The following is a 16,827-nucleotide window of genomic DNA, read 5'->3' as shown; positions in this document are numbered from 1 at the left end:
AGAGATGCACTTTAAAAACTCCTTTGAGCTGACATCTCAGAGAGAATCTGGATGTACCCTCTGTCAACCTGAAAACACTCCCAGCAGGTCTAACTATGGTTCCCCTGGCTGAGACAGCTAAATGAGGCGACAGGGTAGCTCGCTTAGTACCTGGAGTGACCGTTTTGATCTACTTATTTACAGTCGTGTATATTTTAGAAATGGAAACATTACTAAAAACAAAGTTTTATCCATTACTTGTCATTCAGGAAATATTTTGAATTCTTTCCCATGTGATGAATGCCATCCTTTTTTCTGCTGTCTAGCATCCTAACCCCTTCCGGTTTTAGGGAATATAATGAAGATACAGTGTCCTGCCTCCTGCTCTGGAAGTGGAGGGGTAGGATGTAGGCTTGGCCAACCGGACCCTTCCAGCAGACACCCAGGGTGGTGTGAGTGACCCCACATGGAGGGGATGCCAGAAGTGTTAGCATCCTGGCCCCTAAAACACTGGCTTTTGTACTTCTTGTCTCTTGACTCTCTGATGTCACCTGTGCCTACTTGTTCCCAAGCCCCTCAACAGTCTGGGAGTTCCTAACAGGCTTCCAAGTTATTCCCCTTTTCTGTTTAAGACAGCAGAGTTATTTTCTCCAAGGCAAGAGGCTACAAGAGGGGAAGGAGCATGGGTTATCTTGACCAGGGTTTGGATTCTTCTCCTGCACTTGGAGGCTACGTGACAATGGGCAAGTTTGTAAATTAATTTGTTTGAACCTTATTCTCATCTTTATTTTTTTTTTTTAAGATTTTATTTATTTGACAGAGAGAGAGCGAGCAAGTAGGGGGAGCAGCAGGCAGAGGGAGAAGGAGAAGCAGGCTCCTCGCTGAGGAGGGAAACCCGATGTGCTGCTCGATCCCAGGTCCCTGGGATCATGACCTGAGCTGAAGGCAGACGCTTAACCAAATGAGCCACCAAGGTGCCCCACGAACCTTATTCTCCTCATCTTTATTTTATTTTATTTTTTTAAAGATTTTATTTATTTATTTGACAGAGATAGAGACAACCAGCGAGAGAGGGAACACAAGCAGGGGGAGTGGGAGAGGAAAAAGCAGGCTCATAGCGGAGGAGCCTGATGTGGGGCTCGATCCCATAACGCCGGGATCACGCCCTGAGCCGAAGGCAGACGCTTAACCGCTGTGCCACCCAGGTGCCCCTCTCCTCATCTTTAAATGGGGGACCAATACCTTCCCAAATTCTCGAGAAGATTAGAGACAGTATGTGAAAGCCCTGTCACATGGTAGATGCTCATGAAAAGGCAAAAGATGTTTCAGATAACTCAAAATGCACCCTTAAAGATTTGCTCCACCCAAACCTCCATAAAAACACACAACACAAGACAAACTACTCTGTAGATGACCTGAACAAGGACTATCCTTAAGTTTCTCATTTTAATGCTCTATCTCTGAGCCCAACACTTTGATCATCCTTTTAAAACCAAAGCCCAAGCAGTAAGAGTTAAAACAAGAGGCACTGTGGATAGACTTCATGTTTTCAAGAAACTGGGTGTATCTAGGGATAAAACCACACCCTGTCTATATAGGCAAAAAGATTCAGAATTACCAGAACGATGTCCATTTGAAACAAAGTTTTAAGTTTGGCAACATGATTAAAATCCTACATTTGGGAAAGGAGGTATCAGACTTCACTGATTTCTAACAGGGAATCAACCAGTACTTGGATCAGTGAAAAAATGTTTTTTGTTTTTTTTAAAGAAAGAAACTGAAAGTATATTAAAACAATTTAGAGGATAAGAAAACAGCATTTTAAGCCTCTTAATTTGAGCCAAAGTTTTTGCAACTATTGGGAGAAATCAGTTTAATCCACCAGATAAAATGATCTAGTTTCACTGGTCATTAACAAAAAATATTTACAACATTCAGAATCAGATATACTACACCTAGATCTGCGGTGTGTTTGCTGCCAAATGAAGAGAAACACATGCCAAATCGAAGCTTCCCCCCTAAAGGAATCCATCTTTCTTCTAGTTCTGGAACAATTGTTTATATCCAAAGAGAAGACTAGCTAATTCTCTGGGATTCTTCCCATTTTCACATGGGAAGAAAACAACTACTGTAGAACAGGAAGGAGACTGAATTCTAGTCTGAGATTCTTTAGGTCCTTCTTTCAGTCTCAGTTTTGTCATCTGGGAAATGGAAATTATGACAGTAAAAACTGTGGTGGGAATCAGACGATTGGCTCTAAAATGACAGTGCTCTGGAAATGAAACCTTTCCCCCCCGCAAGTCCTAAAAAAACTGTCTTCAGGACATCCTTTGGGGCAGGCTGTCAGGGTAACTGATACGAACTGCTTTAAATCAGGGCCCAAGGTGAGAACTGAGAGACTACTGGAATTGTTCTCCAGACCCATGTAGTTCTGACTTCATGGTGCGACAATCAAGCCCCACGCTTCCAGGATTTAATTAAGGCCCAGTCAGTGAGGAGGCCCTTCATCAGGGAAAGTTCCCAACAAAAGCAAGCGCAGACTGGGGTCTAGTTTTCTATCCTGGACAAGAATCTGACCTCTCTACTGGCCCTCTTCCTCCAATTGTCTCTCCAGCAAGGAGTTTATTAGCAAAAGGTATGCAAAATTCCAAGATGCTATACAACCTTGCTGAAAGGGCCCCTTCCAAAACTATGCTTCTGGCAGGCAAGCTCAGTTTGGTTCACTTCTAAAACCCATCCTAGGACCTTACATATGGGAGACTATTGTTTAGATTAACAAAATAATCCAAGGGGTTTTCCCAGTTCAAAGGGTAAAAATCCTATGTCCATAAAAGATTCCAGATCGAAACCGAATTAATTCCAAACAGCTTAAAATTGGAATAACACAAGAAATCTGTTCAGGGTGGGCATTAGAATGGTATAAATTGGCAAGAAATCAATATCTATAGGAAAGGGAGGAACCCCAGCCTCTGACACGCAAATAGTGGTAGCTGAATCCTGCTTCTTCTAGCGGGTTTCATCTTCCCTCTTTACATGACGGCTTTCTATAACAAAAGATAAATGCTAAATATCGAAAACAAATGTGCCTACTAGTTACAAAGTAAAAGTCAAATAAAAGAAGTCAAGCCAACATTTAGTATTTTATGAAAGGAAGAGAATTCCTACAAAGTTCTTATAGCTTAAATGCAAGGTAAAAGTCATCACAGGTTCCAATAAAAAACTGAGCCAGAAATGTGGCTGGGGCCCGAGGAGAGCCTACAAAGACAAAGGACACACCCAACCTCTAGGTGCAAATTTAAAACTCGAGGGGGGAAAAAACCCCCGAGGGGCAATTTCCCTTGTTTTCCTATTCCTGAACCGGGTTAGCAAACCCCTGTGGGGGATCTGGCAGCATGTGGTTCAGCCCAAGAAATGATCATCGTGCAAACCTATCTGGAAAATCCGTGTCCTCCACCCCACTCGCCAAAAAACTGCTGTTGTCCCCATTTACACCATTTGCTAGGGTACTCACATGATTGAGAAATTTGCTGTCTCGTGTGGCCCAGCCAATCTGCATGACACCAGAAGTGATCACGGTGACTTCATAGTACCACACCCCGGCATCCACGCAAAAGGTGCAACGCACGCTTTCAAAAGAGGAGGCATCGCAGCGAGCCTGGCAAAACCAAAGTATGCGATAGCCCACCATCAATGCCTGAGGACTGCGGAAGTTAAGTGACTGCCCAAAGGTGGAGTGTCTTTCCTTATTAAAGCTTCTGGTGGATGGTCATTTCCTTCTCCGTGCACCCTCAGGGACCCAAGGTGCAGAACAGAATGAAGCACGCTCTCTTTTATAGTTTTATTCCTAGGGAGTTCTAACAGGGTTGGAAGTCCTCAAAGATGGCTGCAGGAAGCATTAACGAGGCTTCTTTTTGAAGTATTTACAGAGCTTTACCGTCCCGGTAGGATCTTTACGAATGCATCAACGTGGCCTTAACCTGCACTTGTTAGAATGCAGAGAGAGGAGGACACTGAAGGGTATAGACGGGGTACCTAAAAATAATTGAAAGCAGAAAACTACAGCAGCATTTGGCAATAATGTAAGATCAAAGAGCTGTCCGCAGCCATTCTTCAAACAGCTCTTTCATCTTGACGTGTCTGGTGCCTGACGGTGCCTTCCTGTACATAAGCAGCTTTCATCAACCTGCACCACAAAATCAGCAGCATTTCCAGTGTACAGAGAGGAGGGGAAGCACTAGACAGAATATAATTGGTGATGCAGGGATTCAAAAAGGAAGGGCCTCTTTTAGAAACTCCAGTCTTCGTACCTTTTGCTGAATGAAGTGGCAGAGATTGAAAACAGAATTGAAATCAGATTGTCTATACAGAACAAACTGAGGGTTGCCAGAGGGGAGGTGGGGGGATGGATTAAATGGGTGATGGGGATTACAGAGGGCACTGGTTGTGATGAGCACCGGTGTTGTACAGAAGTGATGAATCACTAAATTCTACACCTGAAACTAGTATTATACTGTGTTAACTAGAATTTAAATAAAAATTTGAAACTACAAAAAAAAACAAATCGTCAAATATTACAATGCTTACTATGTGTATGGCACCATGTGGGATATAAAGGAGTAAATAATATCCCAAACACCCTTTCCCTGCCACTTCTACCTCTAACCACTCTTGGAATAGGACATAAATTTCCATCTATTCTGCAAGAAATGGCTCTTTGTTCAGAACCAGGGTGTGAAAATGAGAACAAGATTTCCCCCCCCACATGTTCCACCCATGAAAGCTTTACCTCCAAGCCATGAGGTGAGATCTTCAGGTACTCGCTGACATCGTTGCTATTCAGCATGGCCCTAATGCTATTCAAGTCCACTTTCTCATAGGTCAGCTGCCTACTGTCCTTTAAAACTGCAAAAGAAAAAGTGGTCATGTTTCTAAGGCAGGCTGTTGTGGGAAAAAAGCTAGTGTCATCGCTGGCTGCCATTCTAGTTAAGAAGTGGAGGTGCTCCGAAATGGCAGAATAGGTAGGGAGACTTAAAACCCTGCCTTTCTGCTGCACTACCATACGAGGGTCAATCAAGCAAAAGCTGGGACAAGCTAGGACGGCACCGCTAGGTTTATGCTTCTGTTCCCTATATTTGTTATTATGCATGCAACAAAATCCAAATTATACTTTTTCAGAACGATTCTTTCACTGGCACCACACAGGCTGTGCACAAAGCAGCTGTCCACAATGCTGGGGGAAGAGGAGGGGTACACACATCCAGCCATGTCTGAGCCCAGTGCTAACTATGGGAGGGCAGTTTTAGTTCTAGCAGTCCTTGGAGAAAAAGAAAAGCCAGGAGCAGCCCTCTTGGCATAGGTAAGGTGTGTCTTGAGTTTTGAAGAGCCACGTTAGGATAAGGAGAAGAGTAAAGAGAGGGAACTCCAAGTGAGGGAAAGGCCTAGAGAGGTCAGGATGACTGGGGCCTGCTTGCAGGATAGTGAGGACACAGTTTGTGTAGGGAAGAGGTGACTGGACACTGCCATCTCATTAACAGCCAGGATGCAGCAGGAAGTAGGATACCAGTAAAAGTTTCTGAACAGGAGAATGCTGAAATTAGAAGTATGCCATATAATTCTTGTCTGGAGGGTCCCTAGAATACTTTCTGCTACAGTATGGCCAACCTACAGTAGAGGCCCTTTGAAGGAAAGCGTCACACTCACTATTACAAAATGAAGAACAGTGATCCTATATAAGAAATGGGTTTGGACACGGAAGCAGGCATTTTAATAAAGGACAACACCTACTTACAGAGATTGTCTAAGCTCCACTGGGCACAGAAACCGACTTGACGCTTCAGATAATCAGGATCATCAGCCCAGGACTCCAATGTGATGAGTCGGTCACTAATACTGGATTCAGAGATAGTCAATTTATTTTCACCTGTTTGGGAAGACAGACACCTTGAATCAACCACGAAAGAGTGGGATGATTTGTGGGGCAGGTAAGGGGTGGGAAGGAGTGAGGAGAGGCAATCAGAAAATGTGGAAACTAGAATAATGACATAGCCCAAGAGCCTCAACTATTTTCTGGGAAGTAGCAGTCTCATCACTAACTTTTTAGCTATAAAAAGTGAGTAATCATGGTCACAAGTTTTGATCCTTAGGTGAGAAGACTCTTGGCTTCTGTCCCTGTTACATCTTACTGGCCTTGAGGCATCTACCCAGACAAAAACAGAACATGTGCATGTTTGATGGGGTTCAAAGCATAAGCTCATCCAGTAAGTAAGAAAAATAAGATTTTTAACAACCGATTCAGAAGATCATTAGTGCAAGAAGTCACTATACCTACTTGTCTGTGCAAACTTTTCCAGTGCGATAAGTGCAAAAAGCATGACTGTGGGGTGGGACTGTAACTTCTGAAAGACAACAAAAGATAAAAAAACAAAAAGCAAAAACATCATTCCCCTGCAGAGGCGGCAAGTTAGCAATTTCCTCTTCGTACCCAATATGTGCTAGATTTGTTGGGAGCAGTCAGAAAAGTTTTACTCCGTTAAGTCCTTAATTCTCTGTTTGGTAATATTGTTAGTAACAAGGAACCAAGATAGAGTCTCGTAAAATCTTCTATTATTTTTTGGAAGTCACTGGGTCCATTGATAGATATGTAGATTTCAAAAGTATTCTGTTAAAAGCACTATGTTATTCTACTTAGTAACATTTGTATTAGGGCTTTGTGAAATAAAACCATGCTGATTCTTATATTCATTTAAGCAAGCCAAACAGAAACCTAGAATTGTAGCTAAGAATGACTTTTATTCAAAGCCCTTAAAGGAGCGATTCATCATTACCAAGTTCCAAAATGACAAATGATGAAATGAACAACTAATGGCTTAGTTTTCAATCTGTTCTCTGAAAGGAATTGGCCTTTCAATTTCAAACTCTTCCAGTTACATTTAACTTCCCATCACAGGTGTTCCCATTTAAAGAAAGGTCTTCCTGCTTAATATCCCACCTCACAGCCATCGTTCCCACAGATCTGTTAGGAGCCTGCAAAGGAACTCTAGGACATCAGATGATTCCTACTCACTTCCCTGGGGCTCAAAGGTTCTGCAAAGCTCATTTAACCACCAGCCTGCCTCGCAACAAAGTCTGCTCGGCACTCTGCTTCTTGCCATACTGCTTTCAATCCCTGTCTGGTTTTGCAGGCTCTGAGCTCTCCCCACCAGGCTGCCCAGGTCTGTCCTCCTGTCTCTGAACACTGTCTCCTGATCAGACAATTCTCTGTACTATGCCAGGAGCATGGCCATTCCTATCTCTGAGTTTCTGCTGGTGATGCGTTTGGCCAAGAAACCCATTTTTCCTTCCAGGGAGCACGGACAAATACTAACCTATGATATCACCCAGCTGAGGGCCCAAGTTCATGGGGAAGCCTGTCTCCCAAGGCTCTCTTAGCTCTCACCACCCCTATCTTCCACCCCTCCCCATCACCCTCTTAGAACTCTTATGGCACTTACGTCTGAAGGACGTGATTTGCCCTTAATCACATCCTGTCATAAAACGGAGGCTAAGTGTCTTGTCTGGGTAGTTTTGTTCCCTCAGTTAATCAGGAAGTTTCTTGAGGACAAAAGACTGTAATACTACTTTTGTATCCCCACAGTGCTTGCTTAGCATAGCGGTGTGTGTTTTAAGTACATATCATATAGGTACTGAAAAATAAGGTCTTTCAGATTTTGAGGAAGGCCAGTGCTCACCAGGCCTGCAAAAATAACTTTTACAAATACAGACCAGTCAAGTCTGCAGTCCAGCCGTGTGAGCGCTCTGACAGCACCACCTCAGCAAACCATAACCTTCACAGACAATAGATCAAATACACTATGGCAACAGTTCTAAGAGCAGTAGCCAGGGAGGGAGGGAAGGAGGAGAGATTTATATACACTGGCAATCTGACCTGACAGTTTCCTGGCTTGGAATGCCATGTGATTTTGTTTCCACTGTGGAGGTCCCTACTACCATTTGGCAGACTCTAAGGACATACACACAAAAGCCAATCATAGCAGCTATCTTATGACTAAATTTAAGACCAGACCAACTTGGCTGCTTTTGCTTGTAATGAATTCCTATCCCACCCTCATTTTTTTTTTTTTTAATATAGGAGGGAATAAACACTCAGGAAACACCTGCAAATAAAATTTATAACTAATTCCATTCTCTGTGCCAGTGGTTAAACTGGCAATTTTAGAAAAATGCACAGTTGCAGATGACTAAGAATAACTGGCTTTGATGCCTTACTTACCAGACACTGTAGCAAATATTCCAGTATTCCTGGGCTAAGTAAGCCTATACTTGCAGGACCTGGACAAACACAACAAACATGAGATATAATGAAATGGGCCATATTCCTTTTCATCAGTAGCTAAGAACAATAAAATAGCCTTTTGAACTGTTTGGCAAGGGACTCTCATGCACACCGCCTTATTTAAGCCTCCAGCTCTGAGGCGGGGAATAGCACTGTTCCCATTTCACAGCTGAGCAACTGAGCCCACAGTGAAGTGACTCATTCCAGTGCACTTGGGGCACACTTGGAAGAACTGGAGCCAGTACCCAGGTGTCCTGATTTTGAATCCGTTGTTTCTTCCACCATACACGGTCTAACTAGCTGAGTGATTCACCTGGATTTCGATGTTAACTTGCCTAAAGTGGGTAATGTTCATAAACAAGTTAAATATCTGCTTCTCTTCTCAGGAACTGCTCCAATTTAAAGTTCCTTTTTCTCTTCCCCAACTTAGTATGTCTCCATTATCTGGCTAAACTTTATGAAGTGTATACATGTACGTTATCTATCATATGCATAAATATATACCTATATAATCTTTACAGAATTTAGCTTTTTATTCTTAATTTTAAAGCAAATAAGTAAAACTTTTTCTTTTAAATGTCTCTCTGAAAATCCAAAGCTAAATTAAATCGCATTCATCTCTTTGACCTTTGAGTAATTTTTTTCCAGTTAGTTCTTGTCCCTCAATTTTTATTTATTTATTTATTTATTTTTTGGTGGTGGTGGTGGGGTGGGGTGAAGGGGGAGGAAGACACTCCTTTCTGGTACAGGTTTGATTAAAGATCTGCAGTGCAGTCTTCCCCTTTATGTCAAACAACTGAGAAGATCTTTCTCGGTAGAGGTTCCCACAGTTACCTGCTAGTTTCTCAGCCAAGCAGCCTAGGACTGCAGATGTGTTCCTGTGTTTGGCAGGATGACCTGAGTCCTGGCAAGCTACTTCTCCATTTAAATTCAGAATTTCAGTCAGTTTTTGGAGTGCGTCCTAAAAACAAAAATGTACAAGTGGATTTGATAAATATATTACTTAGGCTTTTCCCCCCAAGGGAATTACTCGAGCCGAAAGCTACTGCCAGCTATTAAATTAACTCAGAACGAACATAAAGAAATGAAATAACGCACCCAATGATGTCAGTATTGATGGGAAATGTTATTTGATCAACTGGGAAGTTTTCCTACATGAATTATTAGATTCCCCTTCATTCAAAATGTACCAGTTGTATCAAAAATATGTGATATACTCTTGATTCACTAATCACACTAAATCCACTTAAGTGCCAAAATGACTGATAACAACAGGGCCTTAGTGATGTTGAAGTAAAAAGTGACTTTACAGGTTTTCTTCTTCTTTTAAAATCAAGCAAGAGCAAATCTCACCAGAGTTTTTGAGGCAAACTGTACAGAAACCTCTTACGAGCTTAGGCAAAGGTCAGTTCACCAGTGACTAGGCCAAAGGCCTTTCTGTTCTGTCCATGTTTTTCCATGTTGCGCCCAAATGTCTGAGGCTTAAACAAATGAAAGCTGCCCGCATCCAAAATTTGAAAAAAAGTAGTCCATAGAACATATGGACTAAGGCAATGAAAGTTTGATACTTTTGTTCTATATAAGGGAAAATCAAGGTTATGCCAATCTTTAATACGTTTAAGATTCACAAGTGCTTTCAGTATCACAGTTTTTTTCTCTTAATAGAAAACATTAAAGAAAATCTTTTGTAATGAGAAAACTGTTTAGTGGAAGGTAAGGAAATCAGCTCAGCAATTGAACATTCTCTTTCAATTTCAAATACAGATTGCCATTTCAAATGTAAATGCTTTCATTTTTAACATTTTAAACTAAAGCTTTATAATAAGCTATTGATAGAGGATGTAGCACTTCACCAGTAATAAAAGACAAGTTTACATAATGAAGTCAATATTGAATGAAACAGACCCCAAATGTATAAGGAGGAAATGCATTACGTCAAGAGTTCTTTGTGGTTGTTCATCCTGTGTTTAGGCATAGGTGACAGTTTCATAAAAGACAAGTATTAACTTACTTTAGTGGGCAATGGACATTCATCTAGTAACAATGTTATAACAGCTGGTCCCAGTGGATCTTCCAATGGAATAACTCTAATTAAAGACTGGACAACATCCAACCATCCTTCATCTAAGAGCAAATCAAGAAGATTATATGGTGGAGCCACTATTTTAAAAACATGAAAATATAGAACTTATAACACAAAGTGATTTCACAATAAAATAGAAACACTTTTGGCTTTCATCCTGTAACTTTTAAGCAGCTAACAATGGCATGGACATAGTCATTAATTGTGGTCATCATGGTAGAACCAAAGATTCTTAATTTGTAGGAGCCTGGTTTGGAGGCATCTTCATTTGGAGAAAATTGAAGCTATGGTCCTGGGTTCTCAAATTATAATTAAAATAGTTTCAGCATCTTATTTATGACATACGAGTTTACTGAGAAGATTAAGTATCTGAAGCAGTTGGCTCTACTTCAGAAGGACACTTAGGAAATTGAGGGACAAAAAAATTCCTCCCCATTCTGGAAGGGCTATGGTCAAAGATCTATCAAATCCCAACAAAATTTTTCTTTTAATAATTTCAGTGAAATAAAACCAATACTGAGAGGTGCAGCTATATATTCAGGATGCAACATAACAGTGGTTATTAATTATTACCCCTGTACAGGAATTTTCCATACACTAATGGCTTTTTTCATGGTCATGTGTGTTAAGTACTTTTGGAATCTTATTTAAAAAAAAAAAGTGGGCCACATTTCTTCATAATCAATTCATTAGAAAGTATTTTAAGAAATCTTTAAGAAAAGAATACCTGTTTCTGCCATTTCGTGCAATGTAATCATTGAATAGGGAGGTTCCTGATCACTGAAAAACAAATAGTCAAGATATCAAACTTGAAGAACCAAGAAATGACAATTCCAAATAAAAATTCAAACTGAAAGTGGGAGTGGAGAGAGAAAGAAGAAATGAACACGAATGGGTACGGAGAGACGACGGAAGAGACAGCTGCAGCTCCACTCTGTAAGGACCGATACACACCACATGTGCTCATTTCCAAGGCCACCGTCTGTGATGGCCCACAAATAAAATGGGTGGGAGGGCAAAGGAGGGACCACCACTGGCCTGAAGTAAAAGCACAGGACAAAACTGGAGGCCAGGGAACTACTCTCAGCTTTCCTCTAGAGGCCTAATGCCAATGAGATGAGCCAGGGAGGTCAACATCATCTTCCTCCAACTTACCTCAAAGAAACACCAAGAAGGGAGATTACAATCCCAACAGAGGATTTATGGAAGCAAGGGCCTACATAAACATCTTCATTTTTAAGTGTTCTTCTGGGAAATATCACTATTTGCTTGAACTTCATAAAATTGGTGTTAGAAGAAAAAGGAACCAAACTTAAGCGAGGAGCTATTTAATATTCTAGACACTGGGGGCACCCAGGTGACTCAGTTGGTTAAGCATCTGCCTTCGGCTCAGGTCACAATCTCAGGGTCCTAGGATCCAGCCCCACGCTGGGGCTCCTGGCAGAGCAGGGAGTCTGCTTCTCCTTCTCCTCTGCACCTCCCCCTGCTTGTGCTCTCTCTCAAGTAAAAAATTCTTTATTTTTTTAGAAAAGATTTTATTTGTCAGACAGAGCGTGTGCGCACAAACAGGGGGAACAGCAGGCAGAGGGAGAAGCAGGCTCCCCACTGAGCAAGGAGCCTGATGCAGGACTCGATCCAGAACCCTGGGTTCATGACCTGAGCTGAAGGCAGATGTGCTTAACTGACTGAGCCACCCAGGCATCCCATAATTAAGTCTTTAAAAAAAATTCTAGACATTGCTCTAAAATGGCATTATATACCTTAATTCAGTAGGTTTTCAATCTATGATCCCAGGAATCTTGAGGTGCTTTAGGGGAACTTCAGTAATGAATGAAATACTTTCCATCAAATAATGGTAAATCTAATTACTTAGGGAATATATTTACATTTACTTACATATTGTGGCTCTGTTTTCCTGTGAAGAAAACTGCAAAAACTATTGTCTTCAATCATTTAATCCTCAGAATAATCTTGTGATATGGGAATTATTAAGTTCATTTCAGGTACTCATTAGGTACTGTTTATTTGACATATCCTGTAACTTTCCATAACAAGGGAAAATTCTTATTTAAAAGATTTGTCTTAAATGATATAACTGACTGATTACGAGTATTTCTGGAGAGCAGTCTGGCAGTAATGAAACTAAATGTGGCCAACAGTGCTAGACAAACTATTACACAGGTAATAGATGCATATGAGGTTATTTGCTGCAGTGTCACTTGTAGGAACAAAAGTTTGGAATTAGTCTAAGTGACTATCACCAGATTACAGGATAACAAAATACAGTACTTTCACCAAAGGAATACTCTGCGGGAGTCAGAAGCGGTTGTAGCTTTACATACAGTAACATAGGTCTCAAACATAATGTTGAGAGAAGTTAAAAAGATTTATACAACTTTATCACTTATGTAAGTTTTTAAAATCACACACAAAACACTAGTATAAATTTCCTATACAGACATAAACAAATATACGGCAGGCAGACTGGAAGAACATACCTTAAATTCACGAGAATGGTTACCCACTGATATTTGGATAGTGGGTGGCAAAGGGGACAACGGGGTTGGGGGAAAAAGGGAAAAATAATAAAAATACGGCAGAGTCAGTGACCAATAAGGACTATGAGGACCTCGATTCTACGCAGATGCACTTAAAAGGACACCCACATCCTTACATTCAAAGAACAAGATAAACTTCTTTGTGGAACAGAAGGGGAGCAGAAATTCCTGGTAGGAGGCAGGAGCTAAAGCTGTGGGACAACAGGGCTCACTGTGTGGAACTAGACAGGTGACCAGGAGCTGCGAGCCTGTGTGGTAGGTAATGGGGATCAAAACCTCACCTGTGCAGCTTGGACAGGGTTCCCTGCTCAGTGAAAGAAGTTGATAAGTTATGAGTGATCATCTGAGCTAGAACTGATACCAAGCTGCAAGTCTCCAGTGACAGAAAAGGCAAAGAAAGCCATGCAGCAGGACTTGGGCTTCTCACAGTGACATGGGAACTCAAAACTATCAATTTTAGGTTCAGTCATAGCCTGAAGGTGGAAGGGGATGACAATAAAAGTGACAGGAAGAGAGATCGGCAGAAAGACATGAGTGACAGAGAGGGAGAGAGACAGAACACAAACAAACACACACACACACACACACACACAGTGAAGAAAAAAACTTCCATTAGGACTTCCCATAAATTATAGTTCCAAACCATATGAGAATAATTGATACCATTATAATCTGAGGAAAAAGTCTCTACCAAAAAAATGCAAATAACAGAACTTCAAAGTGATTTTAAAATAAGTGTATTCAAAGTGTGTTTCCTATAGCAACTCTCTCACTATAGCTTTAGAAATTGCTCTCCTCTCAGCAACATCACCCTTTCTGAAGTAACAAACAGAAAGAGAAGAACAATTAAGGCCGATCACTAACTGCAACATCTGCATTCACCCTTTTACGTACACTTGTACTAAGTCCATCTGTCCTATCGTTCGTGGTTAGTTTTAACAGCCTTATCAACTTTATAGGTTATGAAATTCTCCTTTAGTAGCTTCTGAAAAACAAGCTACAGGGGCACCTGGGTGGCTCAGTCGTTAAGCGTCTGCCTTCGGCTCAGGGCGTGATCCCGGCGCTCTGGGATCGAGCCCCACATCAGGCTCCTCCGCTATGAGCCTGCTTCTTCCTCTCCCACTTCCCCTGCTTGTGTTCCCTCTCTCACTGCCTGTCTGTCAAATAAATAAATAAAATCTTAAAAAAAAAAAAAAAAAGAAAAACAAGCTACAGTGACTTTTTTAACTGTTTGAACCCTGTTTTGCCATTAGATTCTCTAACAGCTCCTGTCACACTTGCTCCCCATCTGCCCTATTTGTCCATTCTCAGAAGAGTTATAGCTATAATTTGGTATAAGCAGGTTTAAGATAAAAGTGACCCTGTTACTCAAATGTATGCTGCTCACTTCACGTAAGTGAATTATGCACTTCATCAACAAGTTCACTTATAATTTGTAATATTTTCTAAAGAGTTGGTGATAAAGCTCCTACCTTGCTCCCACACACTCTTAATCATTCTTTTAAAAAATATGGCAAAACCTATTCTGTACCTGTTTTTCCAGTGGGCTTAAATAACACTGCTTATGGTTTACTTCCTTATTTGGGAAGGGCAACTTCTCATTATAATTTTATAGTATGTTTTAAATGTCACCATGAAGAAACTTTAACTAACAGCTTCTAGCCCCCTGCCTGGGTTTGAGGGATGAAAATGGCATAGATTTATATTCAGTAAATATTTTCTACAAAAATACAAACATTAAATTAGTTCAGATACCAGAACTACTTCAAAGGCTGGTTTAATAAACTTATTATGAACTGGTTATGGAGAATATTTGTAAGAGCCACCTTTCCCCATTTCCCCAGCATGTTCTATGGCAGATAGAAAAATGCGCCAAACAAATTTATTTCTGTGAGGGGAAAAAAAAATCACCTCAGAATAATATGCACAGGTATACCTTGCTTAATGCTGTAATTTTGAGGAATTAAAAGTGGGTTTTTATAAATGCGATGATCAAATATTTAGATACTTAAATTTGCTAGCAGAGGCTGAAGCAAAAAGAACCCACATATAACTTAAAAAAACCCACAAACGATCATCCGTTGAGCAACTGGAATGTGCAAGGCACTACGCTAGATGCTTTATATATATTATCTCATGATAATCCCTGTAAGAAAGGTATTTTTCCCCTCTTATAGGTAAGGAATCTGAGGCTTAGGGAAGTAACTCACCCAGCGTCATGTAGCTAGTTAAGGAGCTGGGCCAAAATCTGAAACCTGGTCCACCATGGTTCTAAAACTTTTGCTCCTAATTACTGAACTGTACAGTTAAGTCAAAATATTTTTTCAACCTGAACCATGTTCTCCCATTTCACTGTTACTCAATCTGGAATTTCACACCTAGAGTTAGACAAAACAGGGGAGAAACAAAAAAGGTACAGGTGCACCCTGCAGTTTCAATTTACATGCTTCCCAAATGGATCTAAGATAGCCAAATAAAGGATACAAGAAGGGAGGAGGAGGAATACTCTCCTTGACCTACGTCCTTATGTTGCCAACAGAAAGTGCGTGCAGCCATGCTCTTGGAAAAGTAACTCATCTTGAATCTCTCATCAGTGGTACAGACAGGCAAACAAGATAAGAGTTGGTCTCTGTGAAACCATTTCCTATTGCTGCTTGCAACACAAACTCACTCCACATTTACTACATGCCCTAATAAAGATCGTAGCTTTAATTAGTGTTTTCTGCTATCAAAATGTTTAGACATTTCCAGATAGGAGTAGATATAGCAAGTAAAAACATCAAACCTTATAATTTACTTTGCCATCAGAGGAGAAATAAAGTATTCTCTCTTGCCTTATAAGCTCATGGCTTGGTGAATATATCCTAATGAAGTGAAGGACTCAAGTTATGGTTCCTGTAGAACACTTTTCATTGCAAAGGGGGTGACTAGGGAGTCAGATACTTACTTATCTACAAGAGTCCGTATGACTGCTAGTGTGTCCAGCACTAGCCCATCTACATTTTGTTTCTTTCTCCTTGGCTCATGGGGTCCTCGGCCCCTCCTTGGTGGCCGAACAGGATCCCGGGGTTGGCTCCTCGTGTCAGCAGTGGGTACTGCACTGTTCTCAGCCTGCTGCTGCTGGGTGTCAACACTGTCCTCCGCTCCGCTGTCATCTCGGCAGATACAGGAATTACCCATGGTAGCAGTGGCACCTCTAGTCCCCAGGAAGTGGGCTATGTGCTCCTCAAGAGTCAACAGCAGACCCTGGCCAAGGCTTCTGCTCACTAAGAACACGGCCCAACCAAAGACAATCATTTAGATAGTTTTCAGTTTTCCAAGTACTGTTTTCATAATCTGGAGTCGAGGAACTTGCATTCTATTTGTTTTTAACAACTGAATGTGGAATAAAGTTGTAGAACTGATCTCCAACATTATCAATTGCGGGGAATCCGGGTCATCCAGCGGCAGTTCTAAAAGAAAGAGAAGAAATGAAAAATGAATCCAAGGTCACTTAATTACTCAAAACTTTCTTAGTTTGATTTTGTAGGCATTAGGATTACAATGATAAATCATCTTTGGTTATGTTTATAGGTTTCCAACACAAAGAGGTACCTTTGCATAAGAAAACTAATAATTAAGAATTCCTTTTTATCATATTATAAAGTTGACTGCTAAACCATTCCCATGTAAACACGAGTTACCACTGGTTTTTTTTTTTTAAACCATGTGTGTGTTTCTACCTATACAGAAATACATTAGAAGAATATGTGCAGTTGTTTCAAGGACTCCTGTGGATTCAAAAAAATGAACTATCTCCTTTTAAAATTTAAATGTATGAGAAAAGTTAATATGTTTCAGTAGACTAATTACAGATGTTTGTTGCTTAAAAAGTT

At 40.8% G+C, this 16,827-nt stretch overlaps 1 protein-coding gene across 3 annotated transcripts in view; it reads right to left on the bottom strand.

Annotated features, from left to right (window-relative positions):
• The window catches only part of RSPRY1 (ring finger and SPRY domain containing 1), a 43,115-nt gene that overhangs the window by 14,796 nt on the left and 11,492 nt on the right, over positions 1-16,827 (bottom strand). For all 3 annotated transcript variants that reach the window (XM_026494829.4, XM_026494830.4, XM_044382408.3), the window contains exons 2-10: positions 15,900-16,404; positions 11,122-11,174; positions 10,323-10,435; positions 9,146-9,272; positions 8,249-8,307; positions 6,308-6,374; positions 5,768-5,899; positions 4,766-4,881; positions 3,491-3,634 (exon numbers count right to left, since the gene is read on the bottom strand). In XM_026494829.4, the coding sequence (XP_026350614.1) occupies positions 3,491-3,634; positions 4,766-4,881; positions 5,768-5,899; positions 6,308-6,374; positions 8,249-8,307; positions 9,146-9,272; positions 10,323-10,435; positions 11,122-11,174; positions 15,900-16,249 (1,161 nt within the window). In that variant the 5' untranslated portion in view covers positions 16,250-16,404. The remainder of the gene's footprint in view (positions 1-3,490; positions 3,635-4,765; positions 4,882-5,767; positions 5,900-6,307; positions 6,375-8,248; positions 8,308-9,145; positions 9,273-10,322; positions 10,436-11,121; positions 11,175-15,899; positions 16,405-16,827) is intronic.

The sequence above is a fragment of the Ursus arctos genome, unplaced genomic scaffold, assembly GCF_023065955.2.
Source record: "Ursus arctos isolate Adak ecotype North America unplaced genomic scaffold, UrsArc2.0 scaffold_19, whole genome shotgun sequence".
Lineage (NCBI taxonomy): Eukaryota > Metazoa > Chordata > Mammalia > Carnivora > Ursidae > Ursus > Ursus arctos.
This window is presented reverse-complemented; position numbering and strand designations above follow the sequence as displayed.